Below are 21,374 nucleotides of genomic sequence, written 5' to 3' on the forward strand. Positions count from 1 at the left end.
TGAGCGAGGTGCACAGTGGCAGTACACACAATGCTATATTAGTCAGGCTAAGCCGTGTACACAGAGTGTCAGAAAACACAATGCTATATATATAGCGTGGCTGAGCGAGGTGCACAGTGGCAGTACACACAATGCTATATATAGCGTGGCTGAGCGAGGTGCACAGTGGCAGTACACACAATGCTATATATAGCGTGGCTGAGCGAGGTGCACAGTGGCAGTACACACAATGCTATATTAGTCAGGCTAAGCCGTGTACACAGAGTGTCAGAAAACACAATGCTATATATATAGCGTGGCTGAGCGAGGTACACAGTGGCAGTAAACAATGCTATATATAGTGTGGCTGAGCGAGCGGTGTACTACTGTTCCCAGCAGCGACACACAATGACTGGGGGGGACCCTGGCTAGCGTGGCTGGAGAGCGAACTACCCTGCCTGCCTACCCAAAGCTAAACCCACAGACAAATGGCGGAGATATGACGTGGTTCGGGTATTTATTTACCCGAACCACGTGACCGTTCGGCCAATCAGAGCGCGTTCGGGCCCGAACCACGTGACCCGTTCGGCCAATCACAGCGCTAGCCGAACGTTCGGGGAACGTTCGGCCATGCGCTCTTAGTTCGGCCATGTGGCCGAACGGTATGGCCGAACACCGTCAGGTGTTCGGCCGAACTCGAACATCACCCGAACAGGGTGATGTTCTGCAGAACCCGAACAGTGGCGAACACTGTTCGCCCAACACTAGCTAGAACCAGCAGGAGCTGGGAATTCACACTTAGCCAGATTCTGTTGATAGCTTAAAGTACTAATTGAATTGTATTATTTGTTATGACCCTCTGCTAGCCCTGACTACTCTTCTGCCTACTGATTCTGTGCCTATGCCTATCTGATCCTGTTGCCGACTCAGCTTGAACCTCTGATTCAGTCTTCTGTCTTTGTACCGTATCTGTCCGTGTGTTGCTGATCCCGCTTGTCTGACTCTCCTGTCCTCACCAGTGAGCTTAGTTCTGGTGAGGGATTCTCAGTTTAGTAATCACCTGCTCCTCAGGTTGATAGCTGCAGTACAGTCTTAATCACCTGCTGCTCAGGTTGATAGCTGCAGTACAGTCTTAATCACCTGCTCCTCAGGTTGATAGCTGCAGTACAGTCTCAATCACCTGCTCCTCAGGTTGATAGCTGCAGTACAGTCTTAATCACCTGCTGCTCAGGTTGATAGCTGCAGTACAGTCTTAATCACCTGCTGCTCAGGTTGATAGCTGCAGTACAGTCTTAATCACCTGCTCCTCAGGTTGATAGCTGCAGTACAGTCTCAATCACCTGCTGCTCAGGTTGATAGCTGCAGTACAGTCTTAATCACCTGCTCCTCAGGTTGATAGCTGCAGTACAGTCTCAATCACCTGCTCCTCAGGTTGATAGCTGCAGTACAGTCTTAATCACCTGCTGCTCAGGTTGATAGCTGCAGTACAGTCTTAATCACCTGCTCCTCAGGTTGATAGCTGCAGTACAGTCTCAATCACCTGCTCCTCAGGTTGATAGCTGCAGTACAGTCCTAATCACCTGCTCCTCAGGTTGATAGCTGCAGTACAGTCTGAATCACCTGCTTTTCAGGTTGATAGCTGCAGTACAGTCTTAATCACCTGCTCCTCAGGTTGATAGCTATAGTACAGTCTGAATCACCCGCTCCTCGGGTGATAAGTACCTTCTGTCTATTATGCATCATCCGCTCCTCGGGTGAACCGATCACTACTTCATCTGCGTCTCCAGCCTGCTGGAGTACTGATTCCAGTGTTCTATAGAGATACCTCCTGCTGCCAGCTCCTCTGGGGAGTGGGTATCTCTATCTACATTTACTGTTGCACCAAACACTTATCTTACACCTTGTTGTCCTGTGTCTGGCTATATTCGCATTATTGGTTATTCTGCAGATCACCACATAGTCGGTTATAGCATCTGTATTATTGGTGATTCTGCAGATCACCAATAATCAGGAATAGCATCTGTATTATTGGTGATACTGCAGATCACCACATAGTCGGTTATAGCATCTGTATTATTGGTGATACTGCAGATCACCACATAATCAGGTATAGCATCTGTATTATTGGTGATACTGCAGATCACCACATAATCAGGTATAGCATCTGTATTATTGGTGATACTGCAGATCACCACATAATCAGGTATAGCATCTGTATTATTGGTGATATTGCAGATCACCACATAATCAGGTATAGCATCTGTATTATTGGTGATACTGCAGATCACCAATAATCAGGTATAGCATCTGTATTATTGGTGATACTGCAGATCACCACATAATCAGGTATAGCATCTGTATTATTGGTGATACTGCAGATCACCACATAATCAGGTATAGCATCTGTATTATTGGTGATACTGCAGATCACCACATAATCAGGTATAGCATCTGTATTATTGGTGATATTGCAGATCACCACATAATCAGGTATAGCATCTGTATTATTGGTGATACTGCAAATCACCAATAATCAGGTATAGCATCTGTATTATTGGTGATACTGCAGATCACCACATAATCAGGTATAGCATCTGTATTATTGGTGATACTGCAGATCACCAATAATCAGGTATAGCATCTGTATTATTGGTGATACTGCAGATCACCACATAATCAGGTATAGCATCTGTATTATTGGTGATACTGCAGATCACCACATAATCAGGTATAGCATCTGTATTATTGGTGATACTGCAGATCACCACATAATCAGGTATAGCATCTGTATTATTGGTGATACTGCAGATCACCACATAATCAGGTATAGCATCTGTATTATTGGTGATACTGCAGATCACCACATAATCAGGTATAGCATCTGTATTATTGGTGATACTGCAGATCACCACATAATCAGGTATAGCATCTGTATTATTGGTGATACTGCAGATCACCACATAATCAGGTATAGCAGCTGTATTATTGGTGATACTGCAGATCACCACATAGTCGGTTATAGCATCTGTGTTATTGGTGATACTGCAGATCACCAATAATCAGGTATAGCATCTGTATTATAGGTGATACTGCAGATCACCACATAGTCGGTTATAGCGTCTGTATTATTGGTGATACTGCAGATCACCACATAATCAGGTATAGCATCTGTATTATTGGTGATACTGCAGATCACCACATAGTCGGTTATAGCGTCTGTATTATTGGTGATACTGCAGATCACCAATAATCAGAAAATCTGTCCTTGCTGACACCATTCATTACATGTGGGCGCTCATTGTGGACACCTCCTCGCAGGTCGAGTTCCTGGACATGTCATCCTTATGCTGTGTAAAGCTTTAGACTAAAGATGACATTACCACTTTAACTTGATCAAAATGTTGTGTTGGGATCTTAAAGGACCTGAGAGGGATATGGAGGTTGCCATTTTTATTAATTTAAACAATGCACATTGCCTGGCTTTCCTGCTAATCATCTGCATGTAATACTTTTAGTCATAGCTCCTGAACAAGCATACAGATCAGATATTTGACTGCCTTTGCTTCATGCTTGTTACAGGTGTGTGATTCAGACACTACTGATGCACGAGAGATCAGCAGGATGCCAGGCAACTCATATTGTTTCTTTGAAAATATTGTGTGTACCTCAGTGAACTAATGCAATGCTGTATAGAAGAATGTCCCACAATCCCTCCACAGTGATGGATGGACTGATGACGTCATACAGAAGCTGCCACTTCAGGTAATTCATCATGGACTGTACATAGCATTTCACACATGGCTTCATGTCTGGACTGTTTGTTTTTACAAGACTAATCCAACCGAGATGATTTCATCCTGAAAGGTAAATCCTAACAAATGAGAGAGGGTGGAGATTATGACTGTTAAGGTGCCAGATTCAATCTGATCAGAGAGAGTCGCCCACGCAACACAAACCGATTCCTGATCGATTTCAGCATTAACCACCCTGGCGTTCTGATTAAATCGCCAGGGTGGCTGCGGGAGGGTTTTTTTTAAATAAAAAAAAAACTATTTCATGCAGCCAACTGAAAGTTGGCTGCATGAAAGCCCACTAGAGGGCGCTCCGGAGGCGTTCTTCCGATCGCCTCCGGCGCCCAGAATAAACAAGGAAGGCCGCAATGAGCGGCCTTCCTTGTTTTGCTTACATCGTCGCCATAGCGACGAGCGGAGTGACGTCATGGACGTCAGCCGACGTCCTGACGTCAGCCGCCTCCGATCCAGCCCTTAGCGCTGGCCGGAACTTTTTGTTCCGGCTACGCTGGGCTCAGGCGGCTGGGGGGACCCTCTTTCGCCGCTGCTCGCGGCGGATCGCCGCAGGGCGGCGGCGATCAGGCAGCACACGCGGCTGGCAAAGTGCCGGCTGCGTGTGCTGCTTTTTATTTGACGGAAATCGGCCCAGCAGGGCCTGAGCGGCAGCCTCTGGCGGTGTTGGACGAGCTGAGCTCGTCCAGACCGCTCAGCAGGTTAAAGCTTTTTGGAATTGGCCACATCAGCCACCTCCACCGATGTCCCCCAAATGCTAATGTAGCCGGCTGGTGCCTCTGCATTAATATCTCTCACCTGTCCATCTATCAGACGGTCCACCGAGCAGGAAAATTGCTAGATGTATGGCCACCTTAAATTGTGTGGATTAACAAACAAACACAGAACACTTATATCGTGCTCTTCTCCTGGCGGACTCAAAGCGCCAGATCTGCAGCCACTAGGGTGCGCTCTATAGGCAGTAGCAGTGTTAGGAAGACTTGCCCGAGGTCCCCTACTGAAAAGGTGCTGGCTTACTGAACAGGCAGGGCCGAGATTCAAACCCAGGTCTCCTGTGTCAGAGGCAGAGCCCTTAACCATTACTCCATTCAGCCACAATGACATTGTACCTGTGCAAAGCAGTTATGTTCTCTATTGTTTGTAAATTCCTCCATTTATCATCTCCACTCTGGATTACAGTGAGTGCAACGGCTGTAAACTGCTGCTTTTGTTATAGGATTCCCTGCTTGGTTGGTTGTCTTTCTTTTGTATGTAAGAGTTGTGCAAACAGCTCTGCTAACCAGTACCACCAGCATGCGTACATTTAAAAAAGTCAAGTTCAAATTTAGGCGCGATTTATCGGGAAAAGAAAAATATCGTAATTTAGAAATATCGTTAATTTAACGGTATTTGTAATGTAAAATCGATAATTCGGATTATTATTATTACAGGTATAAACCAGATGTGAGATGAAAACATAATAACGTTAAATATCGTAATGTAATTCAACAACACAGCTTAACCCAACCCTACTCTCACACAGAACCCTCCCTTGGTGATGCCTAACCCTAACCACGCCCCTGGTGGTGCCTAACCCTAACCCCCCATGGTGGTGACTAACCCTAAATGTACCTAACCCTACTCTCACACAGAACCCTCCCTTGGTGATGCCTAACCCTAACCACGCCCCTGGTGGTGCCTAACCCTAACCCCCCATGGTGGTGACTAACCCTAAATGTACCTAACCCTACTCTGACACAGAACCCTCCCTGTACCTATCCCTAACCCCTAGACCCCTCTAGTGGTGCCTAACCCTAACCACCCCCCTGGTGGTGCCTAACCTTAAAACTCCCCTGGTGGTGCCTAACCCTAACCACCCCCCCAGTGGTGCCTAACCCTAAAACTCCCCTGGTGGTGCCTAACCCTAACCACCCCCCCCCCCCTGATGGTGCCTAACCCTAAAACTCACCTGGTGGTGCCTAACCCTAACCACCCTCCTGGTGGTGTCTAAACCTAAATTATCGTAAATACTTCATATATTATCGTAAATAGAAATGTCAAATATCATTATTACATCTGTATAGTGGATGTTATATTTTCGTAATTACAAAATTATATGTATTTGGACAGAATTTGCTTACATTCCATCATTAAACATGTTCATTTACCGTTATTACACCAAAAGACTTTTTAAGTTATCATTATGACTGACATCTTTTTCTTTATTTAGCGTTATGATATTCGTTCTGATATATTATCATAAACTTTAAATTACCGATATTACCGATTCCCCAACAAAATTAGGAATATTAGCGAATTTACTTTATCGATTTAAGTAAAATATCGATTTTAGGCACTTGCGCCCAAACATATGCAAAATTGAGTGTAAATTTACAAAAACGATAATTAACATTAGAAGTATAGCCGCGCCCAAATCTATTAGCGCTATTTTTAGCTGATCCGCACCAGCATTATGTGAAGAGCCTCTGGCTATGGAGATTAGGCAACTATCTCTTCTCTTTCATTGTAAGCCAAACTTTGATTGAAACTAGTTGTTACTACAACAAAAAAATAGAGATAACACTGCCCAAAGTGATTAGGGCTAAAGCCATGGACCTGTAATGAGCCACAACACAAGAAAAAGCGTCCATCTAGGCACTCAATAATATGAATCAAAATCGCCACAACATGATAAAGTAATCAATATCAAATTTTATTTAGGACTTATCCCAAAAATCGTAAAATCAATTAAAACAATACAGCACACAGACTGACAGATAGATACCACAAATAAAGGCTTGATACAGGCTACGCTGTATGCGTGGGTGTGTTGCCATAACTTATAGCATGTAAACATAAGTTCCACCTTCCATAATATTGCACATATCTGCCGCTAATAAGTATGGTAATATATGAGCATTCCTCACCCAGACCTGCAAGCTGGTGGTCCACCGCCAGTCCGCGCCCCTCACGCGTTCCGTGACACCGTCACTTCTCCAGAAGGTAAGTGTCAGAGAGCTCCGTCCTAATTTAAGTATCCATATTGTTTCCTCACCCACCGTCACCTGAGCTCCCTCTGGGATCCTAATAGGTCAATCAGCACCGCATCATAGCGGCTAGATCGTGCGCGGCCGCGCACAATGACGTGACCACGTTCCCCATCACCATGGTGAGGATTTTCTGATGAAATATGTGTAAATTATTGTTATTTCACTTCTGTATAACTTTTCACCACTAGATGGTGGTGTAATCATGTTTGATTGGTTTGAATCACATTGTGCTTACGACTTCTCTTGATTCTGTAGATAGTCTGTACTTCTATTCATGTATTCCTTGGCCCTACCGGCTATCCATATTGTTTTAGTAATTATAATATATATTTAATTGAATCGCCGCATTTTTAGCATGTTTCCGCCCGGTCCTGCAAACTTAGACTCCCATAGAACAATGGATACACGTGACCCCGAATCCTCACCATGGTGATGGGGAACGTGGTCACGTCATTGTGCGCGGCCGCGCACGATCTAGCCGCTATGATGCGGTGCTGATTGACCTATTAGGATCCCAGAGGGAGCTCAGGTGACGGTGGGTGGGGAAACAATATGGATACTTAAATTAGGATGGAACTCTCTGACACTTGCCTTCTGGAGAAGTGACGGTGTCACGGAACGCGTGAGGGGCGCGGACTGAGGGGGGCAACCAGCTTGCAGGTCTGGGTGAGGAATGCTCATTTATTACCATACTTATTAGGGCGGGGATTGGACGCACCAGGAAGTCACCGGCGGCATGACACGCGTTTACCTACAGAGCGCAGCTCAGCCCAGCCTGGCTAACGGGGGAGAGCCCGTGGAAAAAAACTCTGTGCCATATAACCATCTAGGAACATGTGAGTGAGAAATTTTAATAAAGTACAAGTGTTTTTAAACTGATTTACGCTATGGGAGGTTTTTAATTTGAGGTTATGGACAAGTATCAAGTAGCATAAGGACCAGGACCTGATGTGCTGAGGTTCCCTGGAATAGAGCGCTGTTTGACCAGTCTAGCAGTGGTCGCACTGCTTTTGGTGAGTGCGTTTCCTGTTGGGTGTTGTTGGTGGTGGAATATTAAGAAGAGATCACACCAAAAAGAACTTTTACCTGATTTACTGTGACACTGAATGGATAATGTGCGCTAAACTGTAAATTTACAATCTGTGTGAAGTACTTGCTATACTTAGTGAGAGCGCACTCCATATTGGACTTTGATCTAACAACCAGAGCGCTTTGAAACTAATATTGATACTGTGTGCTGTATTGTTTTAATTGATTTTACGATTTATGGGATAAGTCCTAAATAAAATTTGATATTGATTACTTTATCATGTCGTGACGATTTTGATTCATATTATTGAGTGCCTAGATGGACGCTTTTTCTTGTGTTGTGAAACTAGTTGTTACTACGGCGAACCTAAAGTGACAGGAAAGTCCCCAGTGTAGTGTCTTTCTGCTCATCTCCCTCCAGCTGCTGTGCACCTCGATGACACTCAATGTGCAATTTTTTGAGTGCAGAATTCTCCTGTCCATGGTAATGTGATTGTGGCATGCACGGCCCGGGTCTGCACCTGCACGTTTCCATGGGGTCAGCGGCTGAAGAGAGAACAGCAAAATGAAAGAAAGGGACCATGACAACTATAGGGGGCTGGAAATACCCTGGGTAACTCAAACTGGGGACTTTATATATGTAAGTAAATATATATATATATATATATATATATTTCCTTTCGTCTTTTTTAAATCTGCTGATCGGCATAGTAGACCATTGGGAGGTGGTGGAAAATGATGCCAGGAGGGTGTGGCAGGGGAGTTTCAAGTTCCAATCAGAAAGAGCCATGGCATGGAAGTCATCTCCTCCCCCTCCACACACCAAGTGTTAGAAGGGAATAGATAAGGATTGATAATGAGACTGCAGTGATGGCCACAGTGTTGCGGGCAGGCAGGGTCAGTTCTGGCTGGTCACCCCTCCCAGCTCCTCCATCCTGATGGGATGGGGTGGGGAGGAGTCTGGACGAAACATAGTTTAGATTGGCCAGCTAGCACCTGACATTGACAATTGATGTTAGCACTACAATACCAGTGAGCTACGCATCTAAACATGAATAATACAGGAATGGTTACATGTGTTTCAGATACATTCTATACACTATGGGATTGATACACTTAAGCATGCTAAGTGTTAGCACGCCAGTGAAAAGCCCTTTAGCACGTGCAAGTGCCTTTGCATGCACTAATATGCGTGCAAAAGTTTGCACATGTAAAGTTTAGTGCTGCACGGTGTGCGCGAAATGACGCACCGGTGCACGTGAAACATCGCACCATCCACGTGCAAAATAGCCTGATAAGTGTATTTTGCACGCGGACAGTGCAACGTTTTGCGCGCACCGGTGCGACGTTTCTCACGCACCAAATCGCACACGATCAGTAACAGCTTTGCCCGTGCAAACTACATAGTACCCTAGTTAGCACATGCAAAGCTTTTAGCCAGTGAATTAAGCCTGATGTGAAGAAAACATAAGGGCGAACTAATTCATTAAACCCCCATTTTGGCTTAAAGCGGACCCAAACCAAACATTTTTTTTAATTAAAAATATTCAGTTGCACCACTCTGACACATACAAATATAAATAAACATTCCTTCAGGCCTATGAGCATTTCAATGCATACTTTTCACCCTCCTCTTTCCATAGCTAGGGTTATACAGATGGCAGCCATTAGCAATTCCTCCTTTGCTGGACACCATCTACTCCACCAGTCTGCCGGATTCTGTCCCGGCAATATGAAAGGAAGGGAGGGGTTCCTCCAATAAATGTAAAATATTTTATATTTGTCATCATGCAGCTGAAAAAAGGCTGCTATTTATTAATATAATTTAGAAAATAGATTTTATTTCTGAAATCTTGTATTTTTAATTTGGGTCCACTTTAAGAAATTATGTTTATCGAGTTTTTTGATATACTTTACCCTTGAAACATCGTCTTTTCTTCAGGACTCAAGTAAGATGAATGGAGGTCCACCGCCCTCATTTCTCTTAAGCAGTCACAGGGTAAACCATGAGGTTTCTGGCAGTAGAAGACCTCCTCATAGAGTTCATCTTTGTACTCGCAAATCTCCCCAGCTAGATTAAGCTGAAAACCACAGGGAGAAAAGCCTTGCTGGTCCAGGAATACATATCTTCCTTGGAAGCCAATAACTCCTTGGCTCGAATGCCTGGATCTCCAAAGGGATGCAATTCCTTCACTGGGGTGCCAAAATAGAATGGAGACTCTGGCAATGCCCAACCAGTTCAAAGGAAAGTGGATATGGTACGACCCATTGTTGAAGTCTTCTACCTTCCCCGACACAGCAGCTCCAAGCTCTGGAGAGAAAAACCTGGGCCTTAGGAAGTCTCCTCCAAAGGTCTTCTTGCTTCCCAGGTAATCATAAGCATCGACTTGAACAACAAAGTCTTCTCCAATGCAGTATTGCTCCTTAGGCTTCACTATGAACACTTTACTATTGGTCGCACTTGTGGTTCTACTAAAATCAGTAAAGTTCACTTTTGGGATAAAACTTTGGATCTTGTCAAATATGGCATCAATCCGAGTTTGCAGTTCACTTTTTCCTGGTGTGGGCGCCTTGGTGGTGGCTTGAGTGGCAGCAGTCGTGGCAGTATCAAAACGTCCAGCACAATTTTCCAACAAAACAACCAGAGAATGCTGAAAAAAAGAATGCAGAATGTTTTTTGTTTTGTTTTTTAAACAATAATACTTATTGAGATTTTTGACATTACAAGTCATATGAAGCATCCATAGGGAAGACAATACAGCGGTCTGTACGTCTTATAGAACATAGCACCAAGTAACTATCAGAGAAATACATTTATCAAAGGAAAAGAGTCATTGGAATTTCACATGAACTGATAAACGTATAAAGAATGTTGGATTCTTAGTTCTGTATATGGAATTGGAACATTAACACAAAATGAGAACTAGTGATACCAGTTGCCTGGCAGTCCTGCTGATCTCTTTGGCTGCAGTAGTGGCTGAATCACACACCTGAAACAAGCATGCAGCTTATCCAGTCACACTTCAGTTAGAGCACCTGATCTGCATGCTTGTTCAGGGGCTGTGGCTTAAAGCATTAGAGACACAGGATCAGCAGGAGATTTAGGCAACTGGTATTGTTTTAAAAGGAAATATCCATATCCTACTCAGTTTAGGTCCCCTTTAAGGGACATATGACAGTTAGTGGTTTATGACAGGAATCTGGTTTCTGGTTCCCTGACTTTCTTATCTCAGTTCTCTGAAAATCCGATCTAGGGATGTGCTGGGTCTGCTGCAGTGGATTTTATTGCTATATGGCACTCTCTACAGCAGAAGACCAGAGCTGACCCTCTAATAAACAGCCATTACCCATTGAAAGGTGCCTGGAATCTCTGACAGAAACATTTTCTTTTTTAGGAAAACTAAACTAGAAACTAGAGCAAGCCTTAAGGTGGCCATACACTGGTCGATTTGCCATTAGATCGACCAGCTGACAGATCCCTATCTGATCGAATCTGATCAGAGAGGGATCGTATGGCTGCCTTTACTGCAAACAGATTGTGAATCGGTTTCAGCCTGAAACCGATCACAATCTGTTGAGCTGCTCCTTCCGCCTGTCCCCCCCCCCCCCCCCCGTATACATTACCTAAAGCTGGCTCCGGGTCCTCTTCTCCGCGCTGCACCCCGCACCCCATCCCAGCGTACACTGTGTCACTCCGTGACCAGGAAGTTCTAATAGAGCGCCCTCTATTTGAACTTCCTGGTCACTGCAGTGACACAGGAAGTTAATGTATGCTGGGATGGAAGCAGGAACAGAGTGGAGAAGACACGGAGAAGATGCCCAGGAGCCAGCATCAGGTAATGTATACCTGATCGGATCGGCCGCTGCTAGCGACGCGCTCCTTACCCGCGGGCGATCGACGGTATTTTTCCGCACGGCGCGATCGACGGACCGATCTGATTTCGGGAGGAAATTGGATCGGTGGGTGCGTTTAGCGCGAACGATTGGCAGCAGATTTGATCCCAGTGATCGAATCTGCTGTCGTAACGGCCGCAAATCGGGCCAATGTATGGCCAGCTTTAGTGAGCGTACTTTCTTGTGAATGGCCCAGCTGGGGTGGTGAATCTGCCACACCTGCGTGGTCTGATATGTAAAGTGTTGTCTTTTGCTTCTGAATTCTTTCTGGTAACAGTGACTAGGGGTGTGGTGAAGGTATGTTTAGGGGTATGGTAAGGGTGTGTCTCAAAATGTCCCTCTTTCTTATTACAAAAAGATTTTAGGTATGCTGCACTTCCATGCTTATCATCTCCTCATATCACATTCACTTTAGGTATTATTTTCAGCAGGCTTGGGGATTTGGTTTAAAATTGTGCTTTTTCTGTATTATCTGATATATCTGAGTCCCACATTGAGCCAATGAGCTGGCCAAAAAGGCCTTCTACTTTTAGAACACGCATTGGCTATCATTCATAAAAGGGTTGTCGGCAAAGTAAATCCATGCGGGAAAACACAGCTGTCGGTGTTTTAGACTTCTGTCTGCTCATTCATAAAAATGTATCCAGTTGCGATAGCAGTGCGGAGATTCCCCGAACTAGGCTGGCGGTAGGCAGGCGGTAGGCTTGCGGGAGCACAGGAAGCTGCCGAGTTGATACATTTCTCCGTGTTCCGCTCTGCTGCAGCTGCCTGGGAGGTCTGTGTCTCCATTCACTTACATTGTTATCGCCACATCAGAGGGAGCGGTACTTCCCGACCTCACACCGCTTGTGGAAATCTTTATGAACTAACAGTTTGTTACATTTTTTACAATAATCACCGCACAAGGCGGTGATTTATCGCTCTGCTTGGTAATGTCAGCTTTTCATGCGGAAAGAGCCTTTATGAATGCAGATTTAGCTACGTGGTCAGTAAAGTCAGCTGTTTTAAGCATTTCCGCATGCGGAAATGCTTTATGAATGATAGCCTTTGAGTAAGGCCGTGAATGTTGGTGTTTCTTACCTGAATTGAGAGCCAGTGCCAGAAGAAGCTGAAGACTAAGATGCTGCCCAGTAGCACCACAATACGCAATCTTTGCCTTCCTGGAACCATTGTGTCCTGTGAAGAGGTAACCAGATAAAAGATCATCAGATGCATTAAAAATCAACTACTTAGCAGTTTAGGTCAAAGAGCTACATGAATCTGAACAAGCTGGAGGTGATCACTGAAACCTGATGTCTTCTGACTTAATGGCTATCATTCATAAAAGGGTTGTCGGCAAAGTAAATCCATGCGGGAAAACACAGCTGTCGGTGTTTTAGACTTCTGTCTGCTCATTCATAAAAATGTATCCAGTTGCGATAGCACTGCGGAGATTCCCCGAACTAGGCTGACGGTAGGCAGGCGGTAGGCTTGCGGAAACACAGGAAGCTGCAGAGTTGATACATTTCTCTGTGTTCCGCTCTACTGCAGCTGCCTGGGAGGTCTGTGTCTCCATTCACTTACATTGTTATCGCCACATCAGAGGGAGCGGTACTTCCTGACCTCACACCGCTTATGGAAATCTTTATGAATTAACAGTTTGTTACATTTTTTACAATAATCACCGCACAAGGCGGTGATTTATCGCTCTGCTCGGTAATGTCAGCTTTTCATGCGGAAAGAGCCTTTATGAATGGAGACTTTGCTACGTGGTCGGTAAAGTGAGCTGTTTTAAGCATTTCCGCATGCGGAAATGCTTTATGAATAATAGCCTTTATGTGTTTTTTTACAATTGTATGTTGCTTGAAATTGGTCCAAATTGCATTTGATATTTCCAGTTTCAAATTGCATACAAGTTGCAACAGAACGTGATTTAAATCTGAAAAATACAATTCATTAATCACCTGTCACAAACTGTAAAATTCACTGTGTATCAAATTATTATGATTGATTTATAAGTGTCATAAAGATTAATATTTTTTTGTCTCAGTTAAACTCATCCCACCACTGCCACCAATGTGACAATCCATCCCTGCGATCCCGTCTAAAAGATGTTAAAACACCGGTTGCTGGATCATCAGAAGGTCATTGTATATAATACAGAAGCCATATTTTTCATTTTATGTTGGCTATGTACTATCTCTTATGTGTATGTCTGTAGGAGCCAGTCTGGCAGCTGGCTTTGGGGTATAATTGTCACCTGGACACTAGGATGAAGGTAGCTGCTAATTTAAATTTCTGTATGTCAATGTAAATTACATATGCATTCAGTTTCCTCTGAAAACTACAGTCTACTAGGATGAAGGGAGCTGCTAATTAGCAGCCATTTGTCAAGAATAGTCTGATGTGTCTGCATTGATTTGAACTCTGTATATATGTAAACAGCCCCATTGTCCCAATATACAATCGGACTTACTGAGTCTGGAAAGTTCAAAACGGAACAGGTAACCTTTGGAATTTGCATATCACAGCAAGCAAGGAATTTACAGAGGACTCTGTGAACGGTGATGTCACAATCTGGGGAAATTGGATTAGTTCTGGATCTGAACATTAAGTGGCCTCAGGCTACAAATCTGCCTATATAAGTCAGCATAGGACATTCAGAGCTCATCTTCTCCTCAAGGTAGCGCTAAGCTAGAGATGATCCTGATCCAATCAGAATTTGTGTCCTTCTATGACCAAGTTGGACCTTGCGCTTCAATTTCTGTTTTGACTCCCATTTTTATATTTGCAAACTGTCTTGTTGTGTGTCCTTGTATTTTTACTTTGTTTTTGTAAATGTTTTTGTATATATTTCTTTCTGCACTGTTCCACTTTTTGGAATATTAAATCTTTACTAGCCAACCCGTGTCGTAGCATACGCCGCATCTATCTATCTAATAGAGTATGTGCCTCAACCTTGAAGCAAGAAGAAGTAGGCTTTCCATGAGAAAATGTATGCGTGCTCAAACGCCAAGTTTAACCCTAGCAAGACTGGCTTTGCAAATCCGGCCTAATTGGCTATTCATGAGGCAATGCTCATGCAAATATGCATTTGCTTTCGCATGCCAAACTATGCAGGGTCAAAAAACCAATACTGCAAAGTGCTCTCTCGCTGCCTGGGAACCACAGCGGCACCCCGGAGTGGGAGGCTGGGTGGCGCAGCCCCCCCCCCCCCCCCCCCAAGCGTGGCCAGCGCTGGGAAGAGCCGTCCGCACCCACCTCCTAATATTAAAAACAGCCACTTACCTTAACGTCCATTGGGTTCTGCTACATGCGCATTAATTTTCTCATGGAAAGCATTTTGTGCAGTTTGTATCCTTTGGAGGCAGTTGGTGGATGGCTTGCTCCGGTGGTGTGAACCCTGGAGTGAGTGCGCCTGTCCTCCCCCCCCTCTGGAGTGCTGTATGTGAGCCAGCCCTGAGCTCTAAAGCTCGGGGTGACCCATGCTTCTCTCCTTTCTCATGTGGTGCCCCCAAATTAATGCGCATGTAGCAGAACGCAATGGACATTAAGGTAAGTGCCTGTTTTTAATATTGGGAGGTGGGTGCAGACGGCTCTCTCCAGCACTGGCCACACTTGGGGGGGGGGTCGTCCAGACGTCCACGCCACCCAGCCTCTCCCTCCGGGGTGCCGCTGTGGTTTCCAGGCAGTGAGAGAGCCTGGGACCCTGCATTCCCCCCAGTTGTATAAAAAGGGGGCATTGGGAATCCTCCTCGTGGCGCTCCTGGAGGCCTGGAGCACACCAAAAACTGCTAGCAGTTCCGCAAAATGCTAGCAGATTTTGAAACGCTTTTTCTTATTTTTATGTAGCATTTCACCTAGCATTTTGCGGTTTTGTAAAGCGTTTTTGGTGTAGTAGATTTCATATATTGTTACAGTAAAGCTGTTACTGAACAGCTTCTGTAACAAAAACACCTGCAAAACCGCTCTGAATTGCCGTTTTTCAGAGCGGTTTGCGTTTTTAATATACTTTACATTGGAGGCAGAAACGCCTCCGCAATCCAAAAAATGCCTCACCTCGGGAGTATGCGTTTCAGCAAAACGCCTCCCGCTCTGGTGTGCACCAGCCCATTGAAATACATTACCCAAGCGTATCCGCAGCCGCAAGTGGATCGCAAAACGCTGCCGAACCGCTCTGGTGTGCACTAAGCCGGATAGTGCTAATGTAGCATGTAGCAGGGTGACTGCTTTGTGGTATTGGTTTGTGCATGCATTTGCATGAGCATTGCCTCATGAATAGCCAATTAGGCCAGATTTGCAATGTCAGACTTGCTAGGGTAAGGCCTCTTTTCCATGGACTGTGAATAGGCAGTGAAATGGCTCTCAAACTCTCACAACTGCTCACTGCTGCCTAGTAACTGCTTGCTGCTGCCTGGTAACTGCTTGCTGCTGCCTGGTAACTGCTTGCTGCTTCCTGGTAACTGCTTGCTGCTGCCTGGTAACTGCTTGATGCTGCCTGGTAACTGCTTGCTGCTGCCTGGTATCTGCTCACTGCTGCCTGGTAACTGCTTGCTGCTGCCTGGCAACTGCTTGCTGCTGCCTGGTAACTGCTTGCTGCTGCCTGGTAACTGCTTGCTGCTGCCTAGTATCTGCTCACTGCTGCCTGGTAACTGCTTGTTGCTGCCTGGTAACTGCTTGTTGCTGCCTGGTAACTGCTTGTTGCTGCCTGGTATCTGCTCACTGCTGCCTGGTAACTGCTTGCTGCTGCCTGGTAACTGCTTGCTGCTGCCTGGTAACTGCTTGTTGCTGCCTGGTATCTGCTCACTGCTGCCTGGTAACTGCTTGCTGAGCACACAGCTCAACAGTCCGTGGAAAAGAGGCCTTAAACTTGGTGTTTGAGCACGCATAAATTTTCTCATGCAAAGTACTTCTTCTTCTTGTTTGAAGGTTGAGGCACTTAGTCTATTATATATATAGATTTAATAAGCCTGATGTAATAGATAGCGGAGATACCGCCGCAGAGACAAGCGGCATGGCGGCTATCTCCGCGTATCAACCAGCGGCCTCTGCAGCGCAGTTACATGCTGCTGCTCTGCCTGTTCCTTCTATTGCACATAGATTGAGGGCTACGCGCGTGCGCCAGGCGACAGGACCTTTATGTGAATAGAAGGGGAGTCAGCTGATCTGCCAAGTCAGCTGACTCCAACGGTACTTTGGATTGGCTGAGTGATGGGGGCGGCGCTGCGGGGCATCTCTGTATATATAGTACTAGTCTGTCGGTTGCCCAGTGTCTGCTGTTGCGAATGCTAACGTGTTAGCGCTCAGACCCTATTCAGATCCCAAAGTGTGCTAGAACCAGCTGGAGCTGGGGATCCACACTTAAGGTGGCCACACACCATACAATTTTTTAAATATCTGTTCAATTTAAGAATTGCAATAAATTTTTCTGACTGATTGTAACATTTCAAAAATATGACCAATGTACCACACACACATGTTCAATTTTTCCCCAATTATGATAAAAACGATTGGAAACTCTGACAAAATTGCTAGGGTATGTATATTAATAAATTGACAATCCAACACACACCATACAATCTTTAGACGGATTGAAGAAAAATATCTGGCATTCCGGATCGATTAAAATCGAAAAAAACGGGAAATCCGATCGGATTTTTCAGTCGAATGAAAAAAAGCTTTAGATTTTTTCAGGAGATCCGATCATTTTTATCGAATTAACGTAAAATCGGATCATTTTATTGTATCGTGTTTGGCCACCTTTAGCCAGATTCTGTTGATAGCTTAAAGTACTAATTGCATTGTATTATCTGTTATGACCTTCTGCTTCCTTTGACTATTCTCCTGCTTGTTTATTCTGTACCTCTGCTCATCTGATTCCTGTTGCCGACTCTGCCTGAACTTAACACTGAATCAGCCTTCTGTCTTTGTACTTTATCTGTCCGTACATTGCCTACTCTGCTTGTCTGACCTTCCTGTTCTCACCAGTGGGTCTAGCAACTGGTGATGGATCTGTAGTAGCCTTCACCTACTCCTCTGGTGAAGCTCAGCTGCAGCACTGTCTGTAACACCTGCCCCTCAGGTGTCCGCTAGCTGCAGTATAGTCTTAATCAACCGGCTCCTCAGGTGATCATCCTTTGCAGCACAGTCAGTGGTCCGTGCTCCTCAGGTGTCCACTGGCTGTAGTATAGTCTTAATCGCCTGCTCCTCAGGTGATCATCCTTGCAGCACAGTCAGTGGTCCCTGCTCCTCAGGTGTCCTCTGGCCACAGTACAGTCTGAATCACCTGCTCCTCAGGTGATCATTGGCTGCAGTACTGTCTGAGTCACCCGCTCCTCGGGAGATCTCCTCTTCCTCATTACTATTGCACCAAACACTATCTCACATTGGTTGTCCTATGTCTGGCTATATTAGCATTATTGGTGATTCTGCAGATCACCACATAATCAGGTATAGCATCTGTATTATTGGTGATACTGCAGATCACCAATAATCAGAAAATCTGTTTTGCTGACATCAATCGTTACACCTGACTTCTGATGTACTAGCAGAGCTCGCATTCCTAGGGAGAGACTGCAGTGTAATTTGTGTTACAAGTTCAGTGTCTGATTGGAAGCTCAATTTGTACACCGCTACCGTGTGAGAATTCGTGTGTGTGTGGCATTCCCATATTTAAGCCTAAACGCAAAGCTGACCCAAATACAAAAATGCTGGACTGCATGCAGGTCACTCGACAGCATAGTGGGGATTGTTGAAGTGTCTAGCAGCTGCTAGTGGTGGTAGTGAGAAGTGTGTTGAGGGGTGACAGCCTTGTGTTAGCTTGATTAAGGCTGCCTCCCCTCTCGATCTGGTCAACCCTAGTTGGGAACCGTCTCTGCAGGCGTGCCGCGGGGCTGGTTCCTGACAGATGGTATTGTGTCTCAGGGCTGTTCTAATCACTGGAATCAATCTGGGACTCCTCTGATAACTGGTTTGCCAGGTCAACCCGATTAAAGGAAAAACTACTAAAAAAGGGTGTTCCACGTTATTAAGCAGATCACCAGATCACCATTTTCCTGCAATATGAGAAAGAAAAATGATCTCTTTGCTGCTGAAAAGTGTGAAATAGTTGAATGACTTGGACAAGGTATGAAAACCTTTACATCTCACAATAACTTAAGCATGATCATCGTACCTGTAAAAGATTTGTGGCTGGCTCAGAGCACACACAGGTTTGTGCAGATAGGCCGTCAGGGCCAGGTGCTTTAGATGAAGGTAAAAACTTTATAACCTCTAAAATTTCTTCAGTGAGTAGGTGGAGCGTTCAATTGTTTAAGGTGGGTATGTGTTAATTAAGGTAGAGATAATTGGCTAATGAAGTTGTCAACTTTACTAAGGTGTATATGGGGGTCAATAGGTCTTGGTAGGTTATAAGTTGTGTATAATAGTATGTGAAGATTTGTGCTATCTTTTGTGGATGGTAATGTTCATTCCCTTCAGAATCTTTCATGGAATAAATAAGGTGTTGGGATGATTTTGAATTAAGCTTACAGGCTGAGACAGTATGTGACTTATTACCTCTTTCATAAAATAATTGTCTGCTCCATCTCAGGCTTTTTTCCAGTTGAGCAGTTTGGAGGGTGCAGATCTCTTGTTGAAGAGACGCATAGAGTTATGAGTGGATTGAGCGGGGTTTTGATTATAGATGTGTTGAGCTATAAGAAGATCAGTGTGCAGAGTTAATAGCTTGCAGGAAGCTAGTCTTTTGCATCTGGTACCTTCTGAAATAAAGAGTCCCCTAGTAAAAGCTTTATGAGCTTCCGATTAGAGATGCCCCGAACCTCCAATTTTCGGTTCGCGAACCGCAAACGCAAACTTCCGCAAAACTTCGGTTCGCTTGAACTTTTGCAAACTGCAATAGACTTCGATGGGGAGGAGAACTTTGAAAACTAGAAACACTTATACTGGCCACAACAGTGATGGAAAAGATGTTTCAAGGGGTCTAACATCTGGAGGGGGGCATGGCGGAGTGGTATACATGCCCAAAGTCCCGGGGAAGAATCTGGATTTGACGCAAAGCAGCGTTTTAAGGGCAAAAATCACACTGAATGCTAAATTGGAGGCCTAAAGTGCTTTACATCCTGCATGTGTATATGTTACGGCCAGAACCCGAAGTCTGGCCACTTTGGGTTCTGGCCGGTCACAACTCGAAGTGGCTGCCTGAAGCAGCCAATACACAAAATGCTGCCTAATTTTGGGCTTTGGCCGGCCAGAGCGCATTCTGACTAAACGTGGCCGGCCAAGTCCCAAAGCTCACCTATTTGAAAGTGCTGTCCCCTGCTCTGTATCCTGTGTTATTGTTCCGCTTCCAGCAGCAGCCCGGCCTGATTCTCTGTGCAGAGAGTCGGAGGAGGTAATATTCACATCAAAGCATCGACTCTTAGATCTGGCTCATTTGCTCAATGAACTTCACACTGCAGCCTGTGGAAACCTAATCCAACCTGCAATCTCCTCGCAGATCTGCACACAGTACAAGCAGAGCAGGGACAAGGTCCTCCAGCACCCAAGGCTGAGACAGCAAAGTGCGCCCCCCATCCCTCCCACCCCAGCTGTCACACACTGATTGCTATTAGACTAAGAGAGCCACAGGGCCCACAACCTCCCCAACACCTTAATATCTAGTTATCTGGCTTTCAGTCACTGTCATGTATCCCCTTTTCTTATTTCTTTCTGCTTCATACACAATAAGGAATGACAGCTGAATGAATTGTGCGCCCCCTCCTACACTGCGCCCTGAGGCTGGAGCCTCTCCAGGTTATGCCTCGGCCCGGCCCTGAGTACAAGCCTCTTTCCTCTCCCGGCCATAACTCACACTGTTTATCCATTGCTAGGTAATAGCTGCCAGCCAATTATATGCTGCTCTGATTGAGCCAGACTGCAGCGAAGGAGCTCCTCACACACACATGCTGCGGTTGCACAGCTTTCACACAGCTATGAGGGGGGGGGGGAACCAGTAATAGACTGCCATTCGGAATCATGCTAGAACAGCGTTCCCTCTGAAAGATGGTGTGCACTGTACTCTGACTCCATTTTTCTGGGATGCTGTGGACCATTAGCAGCAAGGTGACAAATTATTTTTCCCCCCCTTATCACCCCTATGTATCAGTACTGTTACGACCAGAACCCGAAGTCTGTCCACTTCAGGTTCTGGCTGGTCACAACACGAAGTGGAGATTTGTGCATTTTGGACTTTGGCCGACTGACTTCGGCCGTTTCTAGAACTGGCCAGCCAATGTCAGAAATTTACAGCATTTTGGACTTTGGCCGACGTCAAATCGGCCAATTCTAGAAATGTCCGGCCAATTCTAGAATTGGCCGATTTCTGGCTTTGGCCGTAACATATACATCAATTAGGTAGTGTAATTAGAGTACTGCTTCACACTGACACACCAAACTCACTGTGTAACGAACGGCAAACAGCTGTTTGTGTTGTGACGGCCGTACTGGACTGGTGCGCACCGTGGCGAGAGTGTAGGCCGTGGCAGTTTTCAAGCCCATATAGTCGCCGGGCTGTGCTAGCTCAATGATAGAACAACAGTGACTATCCAGCTGATTGAATTTGGTCTGTCCACGATGAAGCAATGACCTTATTATCTTGGGTGTGCCCCCCCCCTCCCCCCGA

At 45.3% G+C, this 21,374-nt stretch overlaps 1 protein-coding gene across 1 annotated transcript in view; it reads right to left on the reverse strand.

Annotated features, from left to right (window-relative positions):
• Positions 1-21,374, reverse strand: part of LOC137543602 (NXPE family member 4-like) — a 143,081-nt gene that overhangs the window by 79,979 nt on the left and 41,728 nt on the right. Inside the window, exons 2-3 of the mRNA XM_068264703.1 lie at positions 12,815-12,910; positions 9,758-10,491 (exon numbers count right to left, since the gene is read on the reverse strand). Of these exons, the coding sequence (XP_068120804.1) occupies positions 9,758-10,491; positions 12,815-12,910 (830 nt within the window). The remainder of the gene's footprint in view (positions 1-9,757; positions 10,492-12,814; positions 12,911-21,374) is intronic.

Source organism: Hyperolius riggenbachi, unplaced genomic scaffold, assembly GCF_040937935.1.
Source record: "Hyperolius riggenbachi isolate aHypRig1 unplaced genomic scaffold, aHypRig1.pri scaffold_115, whole genome shotgun sequence".
NCBI classification, from domain to species: Eukaryota; Metazoa; Chordata; class Amphibia; order Anura; family Hyperoliidae; genus Hyperolius; species Hyperolius riggenbachi.